Source organism: Saprolegnia parasitica, assembly GCF_000151545.1.
Source record: "Saprolegnia parasitica CBS 223.65 unplaced genomic scaffold supercont2.35, whole genome shotgun sequence".
NCBI classification, from domain to species: domain Eukaryota; phylum Oomycota; class Saprolegniomycetes; order Saprolegniales; family Saprolegniaceae; genus Saprolegnia; species Saprolegnia parasitica.
Window position 1 is genome coordinate 1 of NW_012156429.1, and position 19,371 is coordinate 19,371.

The 19,371-nt window shown below is 55.6% G+C and overlaps 7 protein-coding genes across 7 annotated transcripts; 4 read left to right on the forward strand and 3 right to left on the reverse strand.

Annotated features, from left to right (window-relative positions):
* Window positions 1-210: 210 nt before the first annotated feature.
* On the forward strand, window positions 211-2,454 carry SPRG_07898 (hypothetical protein; the record flags this gene model as incomplete). The annotated part of the gene is made up of 14 exons (XM_012347250.1): window positions 211-389; window positions 438-548; window positions 605-698; window positions 747-830; window positions 873-984; window positions 1,035-1,162; window positions 1,211-1,288; window positions 1,340-1,429; window positions 1,476-1,540; window positions 1,591-1,668; window positions 1,712-1,832; window positions 1,886-1,945; window positions 1,996-2,070; window positions 2,116-2,454. Exons 1-14 carry the CDS (start codon window positions 226-228, stop codon window positions 2,452-2,454), a joined length of 1,599 nt encoding a protein of 532 aa, XP_012202640.1. The 5' UTR covers window positions 211-225.
* Window positions 2,455-3,932: 1,478 nt separating this feature from the next.
* SPRG_07899 (hypothetical protein) lies at window positions 3,933-5,320 on the forward strand (the record flags this gene model as incomplete). The annotated part of the gene is made up of 6 exons (XM_012347251.1): window positions 3,933-4,238; window positions 4,284-4,394; window positions 4,444-4,542; window positions 4,600-4,963; window positions 5,011-5,112; window positions 5,160-5,320. 6 exons carry the CDS (start codon window positions 3,933-3,935, stop codon window positions 5,318-5,320), a joined length of 1,143 nt encoding a protein of 380 aa, XP_012202641.1.
* Window positions 5,321-5,516: 196 nt separating this feature from the next.
* SPRG_07900 (hypothetical protein) lies at window positions 5,517-6,850 on the reverse strand (the record flags this gene model as incomplete). Its single annotated transcript, XM_012347252.1, has 5 exons — window positions 5,517-5,674; window positions 5,718-6,192; window positions 6,245-6,352; window positions 6,396-6,506; window positions 6,557-6,850. The coding sequence occupies 5 exons, from the start codon at window positions 6,848-6,850 to the stop codon at window positions 5,517-5,519; spliced, it is 1,146 nt and encodes a 381-aa protein (XP_012202642.1).
* A 1,206-nt stretch (window positions 6,851-8,056) lies between these two features.
* On the forward strand, window positions 8,057-9,408 carry SPRG_07901 (hypothetical protein; the record flags this gene model as incomplete). The annotated part of the gene is made up of 6 exons (XM_012347253.1): window positions 8,057-8,476; window positions 8,523-8,630; window positions 8,681-8,917; window positions 8,956-9,046; window positions 9,103-9,204; window positions 9,254-9,408. 6 exons carry the CDS (start codon window positions 8,057-8,059, stop codon window positions 9,406-9,408), a joined length of 1,113 nt encoding a protein of 370 aa, XP_012202643.1.
* Window positions 9,409-10,152: 744 nt separating this feature from the next.
* SPRG_07902 (hypothetical protein) lies at window positions 10,153-11,996 on the forward strand (the record flags this gene model as incomplete). The annotated part of the gene is made up of 8 exons (XM_012347254.1): window positions 10,153-10,579; window positions 10,627-10,840; window positions 10,892-11,121; window positions 11,162-11,291; window positions 11,338-11,468; window positions 11,516-11,584; window positions 11,640-11,791; window positions 11,833-11,996. 8 exons carry the CDS (start codon window positions 10,153-10,155, stop codon window positions 11,923-11,925), a joined length of 1,446 nt encoding a protein of 481 aa, XP_012202644.1. The 3' UTR covers window positions 11,926-11,996.
* On the reverse strand, window positions 11,990-13,979 carry SPRG_07903 (hypothetical protein; the record flags this gene model as incomplete). The annotated part of the gene is made up of 10 exons (XM_012347255.1): window positions 11,990-12,064; window positions 12,112-12,219; window positions 12,265-12,393; window positions 12,652-12,862; window positions 12,910-13,085; window positions 13,130-13,268; window positions 13,333-13,456; window positions 13,505-13,629; window positions 13,686-13,756; window positions 13,804-13,979. Coding segments are annotated over 10 exons (1,334 nt in total), but the record flags the coding sequence as incomplete, so codon positions are not given.
* Window positions 13,980-14,108: 129 nt separating this feature from the next.
* On the reverse strand, window positions 14,109-16,316 carry SPRG_07904 (hypothetical protein; the record flags this gene model as incomplete). The annotated part of the gene is made up of 2 exons (XM_012347256.1): window positions 14,109-14,452; window positions 14,522-16,316. The coding sequence occupies 2 exons, from the start codon at window positions 16,314-16,316 to the stop codon at window positions 14,109-14,111; spliced, it is 2,139 nt and encodes a 712-aa protein (XP_012202646.1).
* Between the last annotated feature and the right edge of the window lie 3,055 nt (window positions 16,317-19,371).

Below are 19,371 nucleotides of genomic sequence, written 5' to 3' on the forward strand. Positions count from 1 at the left end.
GTAGAACTATCCACTTTCATACAATAACAGTCACGTGTTGTACGTCGTGGTATGATTGAATCCTTTGCAAAGTTCCTATCAATATAGTCTTCAGCGTCCATATTGTTGGTACGAAAAAATGACGCGCCCAAATTCGCCCCACCAGTCGATACAGTGTCTTGCAAACAGAATATAATCATAGGAAACGCCATCGGTTTCATTGCTAAAACAAAATCTTCGGGCGCGATGAGCCAGCTCGCGCTGCGGGCGCAGAATGACTACATCTTCAACCTCCAGGTTCAGATGGACAAGTACGCGCGCCTCATTAGCACCGTGAACGTTCGCATCAAGTCGCTCGAGGACGAGTACAAGACGGTGCAGCAAAAGGTCGCGCAGCTCCGCCTCAAGCGGTATGTACTGCATATCCTAACATGACTTTTCAGCTCAAGAAACTGCAGGAACGAAGGCGACCAGCGCGGTGGCGGCATCAACGCTGTCAAGTCCATGATCATGTGCGAAAACCGAGAAGTTGGAAAGCTCGAGAACCGGCTCGCGGCCTGTCGAACGCGGTAGGTCACCACCACACAGCTCGCAGTTTGCACATATCGGTTCTTATTGGAGCCAGTGAGAGCAAGCTCGTGGCGACCAACACGGACCTCAAGAAGAAAATTGATGCTCTCCGCGCGAATCGGCTTTTCAGTCAAACCGTGTTTGAGAAGGTTTGATCCCTTTTTCCGGCACCGAATTCGGCAGCGTAACTCGTATAGAACCAAAAACGACTTCGCGACATTCAGCGCCAAATGCAAGAGACGTTCAAGGCCTCGACGGTCATCATGGGCGAGCGGGACAAGGTCCAGTGGACCCATATCTGCCACACATATCAATGTCCCTAGGTCATTGCCCAAGCGCACTCGCTCGCAAGCGTCAACATGGAAGAGCAAGAAGCCTTTGACGACATTTACCAAAATCTAGCCATGATCATCGCCCGTGAAAAAGAGTCGGCGGGTCTGGGTTTTGTCGGATTTGCACTTTTGACTGAAAAGTGATGGGGTTAGATTCGTTTCGGAAGGAGGCCCTTAAGTCCGAGACGCTCGAGGCGCACGATGAGAACTACGTGCGTGGCAACTACCGCATCGACGAAGAAGCTGAGATGAAGCTCACACTGCACAAGCTGGACGTGGCGGTGCGCCTTCCTTCTGTCTGCACCATCGTATATTATTTTCTGTGCTAGCTTCGGGAGGACAAGACTGCGATCGAAGTCGTGAGCGAACGCCTCAAGCTGCACGAGTCGACCTTCAAGCAGATGATGGTACGTTCCATTGTAAAAATCCAAGTACGAGTCTTGACACCTGATGCGTAGAAACACACGGGATGCGACGACTATCACAAGTTGGTCGACATTTACACCAAAAAAGAAGAGGAAAATTTCGCTCTTTTTCGCTACGTGCAGGTACCGTTCGTGGAAAAAACTTGGGAATTGCAGGGTTTTGGACTAGAATATCAACAATGAAAGCGAACAACTTGAAGAGCAAACAGCAGCTTTGCAGCGCGAGCAGCAGCGGTACGTTGTCCATTTCAGTGGTTGGAGACACTACGATGCCAACAATTTAGCTATGCAGACGAACTCAAGGAAGGCAGTGCCAACATGCGCAAGCGACTCATCGACAGCTTGGAAGAAACCCGCCAAAAGTGGGCGAATTATTCTATTTGGTGTGAACTCAGGATTGTACAGAATTCTCAAGGAGAACGTCGACTACGAGCGCCTGCGCCAAAACGCCCAGCGCGAGTTCGGTCCGATTGCGCGCGCCGTCGACAAGCTCTACAACTCGCTCGGCTGTAACGAAATGGCGCCGGTAGCACATGATTCATCCCCGTTTGTGAATTTACAAACGGCATTTTTTTGTAGCCATCCGCCAACTCTGTCAACGCGGTCTCAGGCAAGAATGACGACCAAAATGCAATGGCGGTACGGTGTTGTATGATATTTCCGGCGTCCAATTCCTTGCAATCGACTAGATTCGCATGAGCTCGATGAACGACTTGTTGGCGGCCCACGGGATCACCGAGGGCAACATTCTGCAGTTCCTTGCGGTACAAGGATCGAGCCTCATCTGTGTTCAAGTTGCGTGCAATTAGATCATTGAGCAACGGAGTAACGACTTGCTCGAGCAATTTACGCGCCGCTTACAGCACAAGAACCCCCAAAACCTCGCCACGACGTCGCTCGGGGCGCATTTGCAGCCGAGCGACCCGAATCGCGCCAACGGCTTGCATCTCAATTTCAATCTCAACCAGGCGCCGCCACACTTGATTGAGGGCAATTCCGAATTAGAGAACAACAGCGACGAGGACGACGGCCTCGTGCCCGTCTCGACCAGTGAGCTCCAACGCAAGGCCGCCAAGAGCCTTTCGAGCCAAATGCAGGTCAACACCAAGTTTTCTCCTGGCAAAAACAAGAACAAAAAGCGCAAGTAGCAAGAATCGATGATGCACAAATCACAGTTGTCCTATAAGTGGTCGAGGCAGGAGGCACAATGTTAAAGACATGCAACGAAGCACAACATCCGACGTCTGATAACAGAGCGCGCGGGTCAGACGCGGGCTTGGTGCTGAAGAAGCCACGGCACATACTGCTTGCCCATCATCCACGCATCAGATCCCACATACATACTAGTATATCGTCCAGCGTCGATCCATTGGGATTCGTGCCCCTCCGCACCATCGCATTCTAAGCAACGGTAGGTATATGTGCCATATACAACCTAGAAGCGCGGACGGGACCAGAATCTTACATATCAAAATGGCTGCGGTATTGTCTTGGGTCCGTGCAAAGCCAGGCCATTTGGCGCCACGACCACGTGTTTCAAAACCGGATGGGTGGGACTTGTATGATCCTTGGCTGTAGACATCCCACCGTCAGCATTGCGTCTGTCCCTTTCCTCAGATCTGGTCGAGTTGGCTATGCATGCTAGGGACTTCAAGAATTTTAAAATCAAGATGCCGTCGCTGCGCTGCTTGGGCGTCATTGAGGGCCGCTCGATCTTGGCGCTGTTAGTCAAAACGTCTTGACCATGTCGTCGAACTACGGGTTCGCGCAAACCGGGAATCTTGACGATGGTGTTGAGATCTTAGTCTGTATTTCGCTGCTCTAGATTGCGAGTGAATCAAGCGGCGTGGCAAAGACGAAGTACCGAGCATCGACGCTTGAGTTCATGCAGGCAGCGACACATGTTGGACGATGAATTGGTGGCCACCAAGCGTCAGGCAGGAAGCAACGACCCCAACACGCAGGCCGGTTAAAAATGACGTCGTGTGATTCCACAACTATTGCACCACAATGAAAAAATCAGCTGTTTCATAGAGCTATGCACGACCCCGTTGCATGTGAATGGATAGCTCGCATCATTCGACAGTAGTTATCCACTTTGATTTGCACGAAGACGCTTGTACAACTTGGGTAGCACTGACAACGAACCGGAGTTTAAAGCTTCAAAACGCATGAGCACGATGCGCAAACGTAAGCTTCAGACCCAGCCAGCGACGATATCTATATCATGTCCAGCAAATTTGTTTGCACGTATGCGCTACCTTACTTGCTGCTTCAAAGAAAGGTCATCAGCTTTATCATCTGATTGATTCTACTAGTATCTTTTTGATTCCATCTTTCGGGCTCTAGAATTTATTCCATGCTGGGGCCAGCATTGTCATTTGGTTGCCTGGCATGGAATGAACAGTAGCGTGTTTGAATCGTTGCTCCCTGCGATCGTGTGCTTCTGATGGCTCCCGATCAGGCTGCTTGGGTGCGCCTCGAGCAGCTACTTGTTGAGGAAACGCGTTTGGCGTATGCTCAAACGAAGCGCTTGCATACGTAGACTCGTACCACTGTGCATCTCGAGCTAGATTCATGCCGCGGATTCTCTGTCCAAATCGCAGCTCATTTTCTGTTTCCGATCATGCGCTGCTTCTTGATCGTGCTGCTGGCGTTGGTGGTAGGCACCAACGCTACGTTCGACTTCAAGGCCCTCCAAGACAAGGTCCGAGCTCTCTTGCGCAAGGCCGAGCACGGAGCGCTCGATCCCATCATCGACGCCGCCGTCAAGGACGCGCTGGCCGAGACTGCCAAGATCCGGCGACCGGCGCTGCAGGCCAAGCAGCACAGCGGTGGCGCGATGCGATTCCGCATTCTGCAAATTCCCGATCTCCACTATACCAACTTGGCGCTCTACCCGTGCGACCACAAGCCTGATGCGATGCAAGGGGTGGGGGACTCGTACATGTCGCTGGCTTAAAAGGGAATGGACTAGCTCTGTGTCGAGGCCTACATGACGACTATGGTTGCGAAAATGCTTGACGATGTCAAGCCCGACTTTGTCGTCTTCACCGGCGACCAACTGGAAGCGCTCCACTTTCCGCAGGTACGGGTTAGTTGGATGTTTCTAGTTTTCGGTGCCACCCGTGGCACAGACGTGGCTCGGGTCGCTCGCGGCCGTCAACACGTACGCCGCCGAAGTTGAGAAGCGCAAGATTCCATGGGCGATGGTTTTTGGCAACCACGATGAGAATGTCGATCCGGTATCAATTTCCTAGCATGCGTGTCCTTTTGCGATACTTCAATCGTAGTACCTCTTTGCCAACAAGCGCGTCATGATGGCCTACATCGAGTCGCTTCCGTACTCGTACGCCAAGTATGGCCCGTACGGCATTGGCGGTGTCGGCAACTACGAGCTCCGCGTCGCCGCCGGTGCCGCGTCACTGGACTTGTATTTCCTCGACACGGGCAAGGACGGCGCTGTCTCGGACGGCCAGAAAGCGCTTCTGCGGTCGTTTGCTGCGTCCCACGCGCCCGAGAAAGCGCCCGCGCTAGCCTTTACCACTATTCCAGTGCCCGAGTACAACGACTTTAACGGCACCGGCCAAGGCACGAAAGGCGAAGCCGTCAGCTCCGGCGTCAAGAACACAGGCCTCTTCGACACGATGGTCCAGAGTAGGATTCAACTATCATCACACGCGATGCCGAGTGGCGGTGTGTAGTGGGCGATGTCCAGGCGTCGTTTTGTGGTCACGATCACTTCAATGACTACTGCTTTCTTCGCGGTTCGGTGCACCTCTGCTACGATGGCGGGGTTGGCTACGGTACGTTGCGCGCTTGACCATGCTTGTCGACTGTGAAAGGAGGTTAGGAGCGGCATATGCCCAGGGCGACCACCCGCGTACAGCTCGCGTGATTGAATGGAGCGTGTCATCCACGAATGAGTCGATCGCAACGTGGCTCTACAAGCACAACATCAAACACACCAACGACAAGTACTTTGTCTACGAGCGTGACCTGACCACCGTTTAAGCGAGCCATAACAATTCGTTTTTGAGCAGCAAATCTCCTATTTTAGAGACACCTGCATTCTATACCTTGACTACGCAAGTATGGTACTCTGTTCGACCATAAATGCTTTGGGAGTATATAACCAAGTCACTAGACATGTAGACGACGTGTGCCTTACAGGTTATAGAAAACTGGTGTGTCCTTGACGGGCAAAACATTACTTGGGCGCCGAGCGATGGAAGAGGCCATACTGCTGGTACGAGTTGGTCGCTTCGTGGAAATACTGCCACGTCGAGATGCTCTCTTGACCACTCGAAACCTTCCAGTCGATGACGCGCACGCGGCGCGAGTAGCTGCCCTTGCCGTACGCCGCACCTATACATGCATCGTCACATCAAACTGCGCTCGTCCAGTATACCGTAGCCGGTCGCGCCGCCGTAGCAGAGGTGGAGGGGGCTCTTGTAAAAGCAAAAGTCGTTAAAGTGATCGTGGCCGCAAAACGACGCCTTGACGTCACCCATCTCGACCATCGTGTCGAAGAGGTGGCTGTTGGTCTTGGCCGCGCTCACGGGGTCTCCGCGGCCGCCCTGGCCGGTGCCGTTGAACGCCTTGTACTCTTCAATCGGGATATGGAAGAACATGAGTGCCGGCGCCTTCTCGATCTTGTGCGACGCCGCGAGCGACTTCATGTGCGCCTTCTGGCCCTCCGAGACCGTCCCGTCCTTGCCCGTGTCCAAAAAGTACATGCGTAGCGCTGTCGCGTTGGTTGTCGGCGACTGGACGGCGACTTCGTAGTTGCCGACGCCACCAATGTCTTTGGGCCCGTACTTGGCGTACGAGTACGGGAGCGACTCGATGTAGGCCATCATGACCTTTTTGTTGGAGAGCAGCGCCTATTCGAAATGATATGGTTAGGGGCTAGGGTCCACTAAAGAGACGACCCACCGGCGTGTAGCTCTCGTCGTGGTTGCCAAAGACCATGGCCCACGGGATCTTGCGCTCATTCACGGCCGCCGAGTACGAGTCGATGGCTTTGAGCGCGTTGGTCGACGACTAGAAAATACTTTAGTGGGTGCAAATCGGACATTTGCGTTACCATGGGCCAGATGAGCGATTCGATTTGGTCGCCCGTAAAAACGACAAAGTCGGGCTTGACGCTGTCAAGCATCTTGCGCATCATTTCTGTCATGTGCTTTTCATAGCATGCCTAGTCATGTTTCAGAATAGATCATGAGCAGTAGCGATCTTGCAACGTACGCCCTTGTGTGAGTCGGGCTTGCCGTTGCAAATATAGTAGTCGTAGGTGGTGTAGTGCATGTCGGGCACTTGGAGCACACGGTACGCGAGGTCTTTGCCGACTTGGCGAGCGCTGAGCGACGGGCGCGTGATCTTGGCCGACTCGAGAAGCGATGCTTGCACGTGGTCGTCGATCACGCCTTCGATGCCGTCCTCGTCGCCGGCCTCGAGGTGGCTGTTGACGTCGTCGGCGAGCGCATCGATGTCGATGGCAGCGACAATGGCCAACGAGGACAAAAGCAGTGCAAGGCGCATGGTGAAGAATCGGAAAATGGAAATGAAAGCTCTAGTTTAACCCGGCTGCATCTGATACATGGCTGCTTCAATGCCTCGCAACTCTGATTTGAGCAGCGAATCTCGGAGAAAATGAGCAACCATGGCTTGAATCTTCTTCGTCTTTCGTTTCGCCCTCTGTGCATACACATGCGTAGTCTAGTTGTGGAGGCTACTCGCTGGGTGGAAAACTGCTTTGAAATCATAGTCCTCGCATCAGCGCACGTGCATTGTCTATTGAGCCTTAAAGATTCAAAAATACAATGGACGACGATTGTCGTAAGTCTGTACCACCAAGACCGGTTTGAGGAGCGTCGACTTTTGACATTCAGATTCAAATCTAAAGCAGCAGTGCTGGTTGTGGTGGAGCTAACCTTATAATAGTACGATCGAAAGAATGGTGCTGTTTGAAATGTCTACAGGCAACGTCTGGTGAGACGCAGCGTCATCCTATGAGGAGTAGAACGAATACGCTAGGCTCATCACGATGATTCAAGTCACCCGTTTCGTGCCGAATCGAAGTAATGAGACGAAAACATTTCCATAGCTTGGTGGGACTCGAGCTCTCGACCTGCACGGTCGGACAGTTGCGTGCGACGCCTTGTTTACGCAAGCCATTCGCCGTGCTGTGGTCTTCACGAGTGATCATCCCCTTGGGTGCTTTGACCCGTTGCAAGTCGACCAATCGCTGCAAACGAGCAGTGCATTTGCCTCCTCACAGGTGACGACTCGACGCGGCAGAGGCGATGCGTCATTTCAGAGCCCAAGGCGAGCAAGTGCAAGGCAATAGTGCAGTAGTATCTAGTACCATCGTACGTGGCCCATCGTGGCACCGCGACCGACTCTGCAGCCGCAGAAAACGGTCGGACCCCTGTCGGCCCGAGTAGGTCCGGATGCACGAGGTGCAGAGACACGGAGACGTCCCGATGTTTTTCAGGATCGCGCACGAGAGTGGGTGAACGATGGCCCAACGGTGGGACAGAAAGCCTGGATCAGGCCAGAGATACTGCGGTAATACTTGGCGCCATCCACTGCCGTCCATCGTCACGGTTGACCCAACACAACTCTCGCAGCAGCGCAAGAATTGCGAGCTCGTTTTCCGTGTGTTCCGATACACATGGTAGTGGGGACGAACCCAGAGTACAGTGCCGATACCGGTGAGCATGCTCTCATTTTTCAATTGGCACGATGAAGCTCGCTTGCCTTGCAACGACGCTCGCGCTCGCGCTGACGGGTGCCGACGCGCAGCTCAACATCAACTGGCTCGTCAAGATCGTCGCGGACAAGCTCAAGGAATTGGAGCTCCCGGTCGTCAACCAGTTTATCGACGGCGAGGTGCAAAAGGCCCTTGTCGAGACCGCCAAGATCCAGCGGCCGCCGCTTGTGGCGCGCCAGAACGGCGACGTGCTCTCGTACAAGATTCTTCAAGTCCCTGACATGCACTACACGGCCAACCGGTTCTTCCCGTGCATGGACAAGCCCGACGATATGAAGAAGCTTTGTTTTGAGTCGCACATGACCGAGATGATGAACAAGATGCTCGACGACGTTAAGCCCGACTTTGTCGTCTTTACCGGCGACCAAATCGAGTCGCTTTGGTATCCGCAGGTGCGTTCACCTGACGTTTATTTCGAGGTTCTAACGCTTTTTGTAGACATGGCTGTCGTCGATTGATGCGATCGACACGTACTCCAAGCACGTGATTGACCGCAAGCTGCCGTGGGCCATGGTCTTTGGCAACCACGACGAGAGCATTACACCGGTGCGTCGTGCTCTTTCAACCACTTTATTATGGACCAAGGCGACATGTAGCACCTCTTTTCGAACCGCAAGATCATGATGGCGTACATCGAGTCGCTTCCGCACTCGTACGCCAAGTACGGTCCGTTCAACATTGGCGGCGCTGGCAATTACGAGCTCTCGCTCAAGTCGCCCAACGCCACCGACATGATGCACATGTACTTTGCAGATACGCACAACGACGGCGACATTGCGCCAGCGCAGCTCGACTACTTCAAGTCCGTCTCGGCCAAGTACAAGGGCCGGGACGTGCCGGCCCTCATGTTTTTCACATTCCGATGCCCGAGTACAACGAGTTCAACGGCATTGGGCAAGGCGACCGTCGCGAAGGCATCGGCGGCCATGCCAACCACAGTCTTTACGAAGCCATTGTCGAGAGTATGTGTGACAGAGGAGGGTGCGATGAGGATGCTCATGGTGTCGCTCGGTATTAGTGGGCGATGTCAAGGCGACGTTCTGCGGCCACGACCACTTGAACGATTTTTGCTTCAAGAAGGACAACTTGCACATGTGCTATGGCGGCGGCGTCGGCTACGGTACCCACGCGCAACTTCATAGTCGACGACAGAGCTCAACATGGGCTAGGTGCTGGCTACAACAAGAAAAACCACGCGCGCACGGCCCGCGTGATCGAATGGAGCCGGTCACCGACGAACGAGTCGATCTCGACGTGGCTGTACCGCCACAACCAAGTCAACAGCCAGGACAAGTACACGGTGTTTGAGCGCACGTTTTTCTAAACACTACTCGTGTGTCGTCCAATTAAAACGATGTTACTAGTACCATTGTTGCACACTAGTATGCGCCTCGATTCGTTGATCTTCGCCCATCAAGAAGCCCAAAAACGTCATATCATGTACTAATTTACTGTCACTTGTAGAGTCGTTCGTTTGTGCATACGCAGTAGATCACTGATTTGGGCATCGGTTTCAGCGTATTCGTAGAATGAGGAGTAGATCGCATTACATTGTTATGTTCTTGCCGAATGCGTGGGTCGAGGAGGTCGGACTATAAAATAGTCGAACATTGCACCTAGTGAACCACATAAAAATCCTCGCGCGTCGATCCATGAAGTGCCTTGAGACCCACAACTCGACGATCTCGCTAATTTTTCAAGGAGATTCTATTCTACCAAAAGTTCTTCATCTCAAACCTCGTGGAACAATATTTTCCTCAAACGGTACCACCACGTCGGCGTTCGCTCTTTATACCATTTTACCAATAACCAGCTATCCAGAAAGGACGCCCTCCGAGGATATATCACTTGCTCGTGTCCATGTATCAACGGTGCTCTTGGCGTTGGCGGGGTTGGCCTTCGACTTCTTGAAAGCTCGAACCGCCACGTATCTTGAAGCTCGGGTTGATCCAATCAGATCATTCCGTTTCACCATGTCGCATTGTTCGGACCAATCGTATCGCGCTTCGGTTGGCGCCACACGGTGCCCCATACTCGACTTCGCCACGAGCATTGTGCGAACGGCGACATGGTCACATCAGCCTACCTGCGCGGCGTCTTTCATCTCCGACGACCCGACGCAGCGCGGCTGCCGCCAAAGCCTGTCAAGTCCCAAGCGCCCGACTTGGATCAAAACCCCAAGCGGGAAGATGTAGTGTTGCACCTCGAACGCGACTCGCTGCGAGAAGAACTCGCAGTCTTTGTCAGCCAACGCCAACTGACGTCGCTGCGTATTCCGCTACCGCGTCACTGGACGATGAACCACCGAGCATCCTTGGATGCCATTGCGGCCTCGGTGCACGGCCTCACGGTGGCCATCGACGACGACGCGCTTATCGCGTCGCTTCCCAACACGAACGACGCACCCGAAGTCTTTGTCAACGTCCCTGAGCTGGCTGCGAAAGGTCGCGACTCGTTTGTTGCGCACCTCCGCCATGACCGCATGGATTCTGCGGGTGCATTTCAAGTCTGTGCGACGAAAGGTGTCTGACGATTTGTGTAGGCGGTCATCGAGTGCACATGCTCTGGGATGTCGCCCAGTTGCAGTCCACAAACGCGCACGCATTCGAGTCCGTCGTGGGCGGCGAAGGCGGCGTCTATGCGCTGTCGTCGTCGACGTCCGGCGCCAAGGTCGTCATGTTCAAGCCCACTGAGGAAGAGGTGTTTGTTCGCGAAGGCCTCTGCGCGGGCGAAGGCGCCGTGCGCGAAGAAGCCGCGTACGTACATTGAGAGGATATGTGCGCGACTCGAAGTCTCCTCTGTTGTAGCTATGTCTTGGACGCTGCGATGGGCGGTTTTAGCGGCGTTCCCCCCACGGCCGTCGCTCGGCTCCACATGGCCAACTGCAAACGCAAGAAGCCCAGCGGCACCAACAACTCTGGCTGGTTCAAGCTCGGAGCAGTCCAGCGGTTCATGGCCCCAAGCGCCGGCAGTATGGAAGACTTTGGCATGCCCCATGCGCTCGAGAAAGCTGTTCAAATGGCTTCCGTGGATCAAGGTACCGATTTCTTTAATGCGATGGCCTCATGTGTCTCTAGTCCACCGCATTGGGCTCCTCGATGTGCGTCTCTTCAACACGGATCGCCACGGCGGCAATCTTTTGCTCCTCGGCAAGACCGCACCATACAAACTCGTGCCCATTGACCACGGCTGTATCCTTCCGAGCTGGTATTTTTGCAACTTGATACAGCGTGTAGCCTCCACACTGGACTAGGGACCGTCTCAGCGAAGCGCGTCTGGACTGGGCCACGTACCCGCAGGCCCAAGCGCCGTTTAGTCCTGCGATGCGACAACACGTCGCAGCCTTGAATGCATCGGCGGACGCCCATCGCCTTCGCCGTCTTGGTATGAACCGATCTTGTTTTGGACACTATTTACCGATCGCTATGGAGGCATTCGTGAAGAGTGCATTGCAACGCTATCCATTTGCACGCTCGTGCTCAAGACAGCGACGCTGGCCGGTGCGTCGTGCTATCTCGTGCAGCCGACACACAATATATATCGCTTCTATTGTAGGCAAATCCCTGGCGTGGATCGGCGCCTACTTGAGCCGAGATGGCTGCTTTGAAGCGCCGTCACGGCTGGAAGAAGCTATCGCGCGCGCGTGCACTGCATGCGACATCCCTTATTTATGGACCAAGAACGACCACGGCGAAGCCCGCTTCGACGTACGTCGACTCTAACGCGTCAAGCACTCGAGTGTCTGTAGGTCACCGACGGGATTCTGCGCCGTCGCCCCCCAAACATCTTTTACACCTGCCTTCAAAAAGCCGTGACGCTCGACGTGACGGCGACCAAGTAAAGAAAACAGTAGTATTTTTATCCAAGTATTTTGAAAGATTGATACATAATGCATGCACTTTAGCCTACAACGTCAACACGTCTTTTGTGACTTTGACCGGCCGCCGCGCGTCTTTGGCTTTCAAGTACGATTGGAAATCCTACATAGGTTGATGGATTGATACAGTGGCAGTGGAAGGTTGTGTACCCTGTCTTTGATGGCGTATTTCTTGGCGAGGAGCTGGCTCGGATCGTTCTGGCCCATTTCGTCCTTGGACGGACATACTTTGGTGTAGCTAAACACCGTGATCGCGTCCTAGACGTACACATCGATACTGGCAGCGACAAATAATGCGTCTACGCGGGCAGGGGACTTGGCTTCGGCCGCAGCAATGTGTGCAAACGAGCTGCGTCCCGAGCTGCGCTGGTCACAAAGGCTTTGCAGGTGGTATGCTTTTTGGGATAGCGCGTGCATTTGTTTGATCAAGTCCTACGGAACATTTGATACTTTCGTGTGATGCAACGTCGGTCACCGGCTTGGGCTCGGCCATCGACAGCATCCGTTTTTGGAGGGCGCGCGTTTTTTCAAAGTACTCGTTGGCGCGCGCAGCCACATCAGTGGCTGGTAGCGGTTGCCAACGCAGCGGTACTTTGTTTGGTCCAACGAATCCTTGGGTAAATCCCTATCTCACGGAGGTTAAATTCTGTCTTGCTCAGAACTAAACCAACTATCAAGTAGGTTGTTTACCTGTGAGAAGAGCGCCCACGTCACAAGGCTCGTGGTAGGCGGGTCGACATCTTCTTGATCGATCTCGGCGGCGGTCATGGGCCGCGTAATGTGTGCGAGTAGCTCGGAAAAACTGCTTTCTTCGTCGAGAACATAATCGTTGAAGACGAGCTGCTGCCCATGGTCGAGCATTTCCGAGATAATGTGCCCGAAAAGGGTTGCAAAAATACCTCTAAGTGTCATTTGTAACCAGTTGGATGTCAAAAAATCGTGTTCCACCCGCGTTTGCGGGGGTCAGCCGCCCGAAAGGCTTTGCGCAAATGGCAGAGATCCCACTCGTCCATGACCGTTGCGTTCTGAGCAATCGCAATCGCGCGGTTGCTCGCATTCGTTTGACTCGTAAACGACGCGTCGGTCATTTGAAATTGCTTCTTTCGTTCGGCCTCTTCTTGGGCCTAGCCGGAGCCATGAGGTTGTGATCTATGAAATCTACGCTTGCCTTGTGGCGTCGTTCGATCACCGACACTTCCTTCATTAGCATCTTGACGGTGCCCGACCATTCGTGCGGCTGTGGCTCTTTTGTCAACTGGTGGTTGTTGCTGGCTTTGGCTGCGTGGTCGGGACGCCGCAGGTGTAGCCTACCGAGCCATCGTGTGAGTATCCAAATCCATGAATCTTCGCAAAAAATATCCAAATTTGTACTTTTTGGCGGCGATGCGCTCGTCGGGGGTGATGACGTGGCGATCAAACACCTCGAGCGACGGAATTGCTGCAATCACGTGCAGACGGTAGTTTTCCTCTTCGGCCAGCGGATTGCCAAACAAATCTAATGAAATGTGTGAGTTTTGGGGCCTTTTCCACGAGAAAAATGGACCCAAATCGTGCAAGTGCAAAAGCTTGGAGAGCGTTCGGAGCGTCGCGTGCAGGTCCTGGAGACGGTTGTTGAAGAGTCGAAGTTCGCGTAAAAACGTGAAGTGCAGAAGCGATCCATCGACCGTCCTATCCATCATCATCAGAAAATCGCAAGCGCCCCCGCAAACTAGGATGCGTCGTACGAGATGCGGTTGTTTTGCGCAAACAAGTACTTGATGCGGAAGCACGTGTCGAGACCCGTGAGTTTTTCAATCTACCATCATATGAGTCTTTGTCGAAAATTCTTGAGCGTGAAGGTACATTGTTGTCGTTGATCCAGAGCACCTCGAGGCTCACAAACGGTTCAAAATTGCCGAGCACATCGATCTCGCGGTGCGCCAGCACAAGCTCGGTGCAGTTCTTGACGTACTTTTCGTTGGCGACCGCGAGCTCCTTGTGCGGCTCCGACACGCGCATTTCGTCGATTCTGGCCATCTAATTTTATCGTCCGTTAAGGTTGAAGTTACCAGCGATGACGTGGCACGCTCCCGTAAAAAGAAAAAAATGCAAGGCACTTCATTAAATTCATGGCGGCATCGATGCGATACGAGCTCGCTTCCGCGTACTCACGGCATGTCAATGTCGTCCTTGGCACGGCGAAGCGCCTCGAGCTTGTTGCCCAGTTCGTCGCGGCGCAACGCGTCAGCGTCGCTCTCAAAGAGGATGCGCTCTAGAATTTCATCCGTCGCGTCCATCGTCTCCCAGCGGCGCGCCAGTTGCATCACATATGACTCGACAAGAGTGCTGTTGAGCTCCATTGGAACCAGGTCCGTAAAGCGCTTCTTGGCCACGTGCAGGTACGCCGAAATCGCATGGTGGAGGTCGGTGGCTTGGGCGTCCTCGTTGCTCACCGAGCCAACACTGGCGTGCATCTGGAGGAGGGCCTTGACCGCCCCCATCGACACGTTTGCTCCGTCATTGTTGCCTAGTCCATCCATCATTATGAGTGCATTTTCTGGCGTGCGAATGGGACACATACCTGAGAGTGCGTCGAGCCCTTGCATCAGCGGCTGGTAGCGCAGCGTCGTAAAGTCGCGGTACATAGCGTCGTTTTGCGTGTACGGGCGCTTCTCCTTGTGCATAATCTTGTCGAGCGCTGGTTTGGTCGCGTCCGCGCACGTGGTCAGCACTTGGTTGGCGATGCGCTCGAGGTGCTGTTGGACCCCTGTTGGCGCTTGCGTCGAGATGATCGCGCGGCGCGTCACCTCGGCGAGCAACGCCTTGTAGCCCTCAAAGAGCGTTTGCATCGGGGCTTCCCATGCGCTCAAATAGTGCTGCTCGGTCACGTTCGCAAACGTCGTGTACGAGAGGAAGAGCGAGAGCTCGTCGCCGCGGCTGTCAAGCATGAGCTGCTTAAGCTCCGTCGTGTCGAGAACCGTCATGAAGCGCCACTCACTGCCGCGCTCCAACCATGCGTGGCTGTGGGCGGCAGTCAACACACGGCTTTTGGAACCGACCTTGGTAACCTTTTGCACCTGCCATTCGTCGTCGCCTTCATGAACTTCGACGTAATCGCCGACCAGTGGCTCTCGCTTGGGCATGTCGACCACATTGACGTCGATCGTCGACAAGCTGTCAATGGCCTCCTGGAAATCGCCTTCCAGGCGTCGCAGCTGGGCCCGCAGTCGGTTGTCGTCCGTCCCGTCGCGGAAAAAGTCGCCCTTGTACTGCCCGTGGGCCGCATCGTCCAAGTGTTGCTTGGCAATACGGACGTGCTCCATGTAGACCTGACGGCGGGTGCCGGCCGTGCGCAGTGGCGGCCCCATCGCCGCGAGCTCGCGCTGACAGTCGGCGGTTTGCGTGTCAATCTCGGCGTACACTTTGGGCAGCTCGCTCTCGACAAACGCGAGCAAAAGCATCGAGAGCTTGGTCGCGAGGCGACCTGTCCCGAGCAAGTGCGTGTCCACGCTGCGCCAGACGCTGTGCGTTGCAAAGTAGGTGGCCTCTTCGTTGCGCGCGGCTTCAATCGACACGCCCTTGTTCAGCGCGTCTTGCCCGCGGCACTTGACCATGTGGTAGCCGTGGCTCCGATTCTTCATGGTGCGGTTCGCGAGCAGATCAAGAACGGCCTGCTCCGAGCCGACGTCGACGAGGTCTGGCTTGGTGAGGATCGACATGGTCCGCGTCCCGTCCGCGTCCACCTCCTTGGAAAGGTGCAAAATCTCAGTGTTGTGCACGTCCACGTTGGCGAGCACGACGGCCAAGATGATCGTGCGTTCTTGGTGCAAGAAGCGCTGCACGAGGGCCCGGACGCGCGCAATCATGCCCACGTCTTCATCGTCGCCGACCGTGCGGATGAGCCCCGGGAGGTCGACCAGCGTCAAGTCCGGCAGCGCGGGACCTTCCAGCGCGATCTCGATCCAGTCGTCGCTGATGCTCTGGCCTTCGTCGACGAGCTGCTGCGTGAGTGATGCAATCGCAGCCGTGACGTCGGCCATGCTCGCAATAGCCGTCGGTGGCTCGGGAGTCCCGTTGTAGCGCATGAGGCGCGCCGAGCCCGAGAGTTTAGGTGCCTGCGAGAGCACGAGCTGCGTCGGACAGCGCGTTGTGAGCGTGCTCGACGACGGAAACGTGATGCCCGAGATGGCCGACAAGACGGACGACTTGCCGCTCGACGTGTCGCCCATGACGGCAATCTGCGGCAAGGCAATGTACTTGTCGAGGTGGTAGGCGCGGAGGCGGTCGACCAAGTGGCGGCGACTCTCGCCCACGCTCGTGACGAAAGGCGTCTCGGTGGGGATCGGGGCCGAAGCGGCGGTGAAGGAGCGGAACATGGTGGCAAAAGCAAGTGTGCTGGACGACGACAATGGATGTTTCCCCAGAGAATGGACGCAGTTCTACTTGTCCGTTGGGCCCAGAACGAGCGCTTTTCAAGACAGTGTACTACAACAAACTTGGTAAAAATCGACAACAGCGATGTCGACGGACCGCGCAGACTGCTTGGACCAATGACTACTTCGTCCTAAACATGAGTGCTTTGGGTGAATTCCGCTGCATCTCACGCAATGGCTGTTCAGAGAGCACATTGAACGTGGACACATCCTGGCTGTACAAATGATGAAACAAACATTCTGTCGCCTCATTTCCAGAGCCAAACAGGCGTCTCGGTGCACAGGTCCTTTTTATCGACCCTGGACGGTCCGAGGTTCGTACACAATGTAAAATATGAAGGCGACTACTATAGTCGTACCTCAGGTTTTAGTCATGCTGGTGCCAGCAGCTCTGGTTGTCCAGTTGCAAATCATTTCCTGAGTTGAACGTCGTGAGCTGGCTTGGGCGATATGATTGGCTATAATAAATCGATACTTACGTTTGATTGGCGCGTTTCGCATAATCCAATTGCGATGGCGTTCGCCCAGGCCTGGAAGGTGCAGGCGGTGGCCCTCTTCCGCTTGCTTCACGGCCATGCCGAGATCCCGAGCGGCTACGTCGTCCCGCCCGATGCGCCGTGGCCAACGTCCATGCATGGGCTACCGCTCGGCGCCATTCTCACCAACGCTGGCGCTGGCGTCTGCAACCCGACGGACATGGCATCGGCCGTTCCACCGCTCGGCAGAGCCACGGCAGCTCCGACGCCGTCCAAACGCCGGGCATCGACTTCACGTGACAAGCGCTGCAAACGGGCTCGGGTCGGTGGCGAGCTCGACGAGTCGCTTCGGACGGGACCGATCACCCGACGCAAGCAGGCGGCAGTGGACGCGCTTGGCGTTGACGGTGTAACCTCGAGTGACGAAGAGACCGACAGCTCGCCACCCAAGCCGCGTTCTGTTGAGTCAGATGGCGGGTTCAGCAGCGATGACGACGAAAGCCCGAAAACCAACGCTTCATCCTCCTACTCCAAAGCCCCGTTGTTCGGTCGTGCTGCGGGCAAGAAGCAACGGCATGTGTCGACGTGGGAAGACAAGATCGACGCGCTCAGTGTGTTCCGCAATGAGCATGGGCATGTCAACGTCCACTGGCTATTTCGCGTGCCGGCGTCGCCAGCGTACTCGCCGCACTTGCACGGCATGACGCTTGGCACGGTCGTTGGCACTATCCGCGGTCGATGTATTTTGCTCACGCCCGCGCGCCTCCGCGACCTCGACGCCATCGGCTTCCGTTGGAGATGCGACGCGGGGGGCTACAGCTACACGACTTGCGAGAGGCACCCAACCAACCCTCATCTTTTGCACCTGCAATTTGTGTCGTGGCAGGACCAGATCGAAGCTCTCCTCACGTACCGACGTCTCCACGGCGACCTCGAGATACCCGACGGCTTTTTTGTGCCATCGTCTGCCGAATGGCCGAGTGCGGCGCACAACATCGAGCTCAAGTGCGTCCTTCCAGTGCTGCGCATGCACGTCTACGAGCTTCCACCAGACTATGAAGATCGTTTGCATCGACCCGAGTCGGGCCTCATGCCCAACATTCCCAACTTTGATACGTTTCTGCGTCTGGTTGAGATCTACCGCGACATGGTGGGCAGCGGCGCCGTCGCCCGGGACTTTGTTGTGCCACCAAGTGGCGGCGACTGGATCGACGCGTGGCGCGGCTTGAGCCTCGGCGACCTCGCGTGGTCCGTCGGCTTGAACATGGCCGCTCTCACTTGCCACAAGCGCGCGCTTCTCGAAGGCACCGGATTTGTCTTCAACTCTGCGGCGACGTGGCATCGCATTGTCGTCGGTCTGCGCACGTACCACTTGGTCCACGCCAGCGCGTCCGTGCCGACAGCGTTTGTTGTGCCAAGTTTGCCCGAGTGGCCGACGGACCTGCACGACATGCGACTCGGTCATTGGGTCGACGTCATGACGTCGGCGAGAAGATACCGACTGCTTCCGGCGGCAACCGTCGCTGCCATCGATGCAATTGGAACGCGTGAGGAAGACAATGGTGCTCTCGAGCCAGCAGCGACTCCAAGTGGTATGGTTGGTGCGTCGCCAGCACCACCGATGAATGGCGTGGACGAAGCGGCGCCGACCTCGACGACGCTTGCCGTTGCCAGTTTGACAACAGCCCAAGACGCACCAACAAGAGCCACTGATGAGTCCGAGGTCGCATCTGCTGACGACACCGAATCTCTTGGCAACGACGACGCAAGTGACGACGACGACGACACGATGGGTTTCGACGACGGAGGCATCGACGTCCAAGACGACGAGATCGACATCGAGCCAGCAGCGGTCGGTGGTTGCAGCGGCGAGTCGGCAGCACCAACGTCGGTTCGTATCGGCACGGCCGATAGCAGTGTCACACTACCGCGCTCACCCGCAGCGATGACCCCCGTCGGCTTGCCAGCGCACCAGGAGCCACCGCCAGCGGGTGCCAACGAGCCCGACGCCGGTGCTCAGCTTGCCTCTCGCTTCGAGTCTCCAGAGCTCAGTGATCACGTCGACAACCAGTCGACGCCCATGCTCCTAGCGCTGGCCACCTTCAAGACGCTCTACCACCATCTGGATGTGCCCCAAGACTTCGTGATCGAAGCTACGGAGCCCTGGTCTGCGTCCGTGCACAGCCTCCAACTCGGCAACGTCGTCATGTCCCTGCGGCTGCTGACTCCGACGTGTCTTGCACCGTGGATCGTGGCCCGTCTTACGACACTTGGCTTTGAGTGGACACCACTGCGCTTTGACTCGGTGGACGGCGCCATGCAGCGTCTCGCCGCCGAGTTCCCGGCGCACCCGCCGACGTCGTTTGTGGTACCTGCCCAGTCGCCATGGCCGCAAGATCTCTGGGACGCCGACTTGCTCCCGCTGGGTGCCAAGCGTGATGCGTGGCTGGCAGAGATGGAGATCCAGTACGGCGCGTCGCTGGCACTGCTCATGGGGCCGTCAGCCAGACCACCCGCACCGA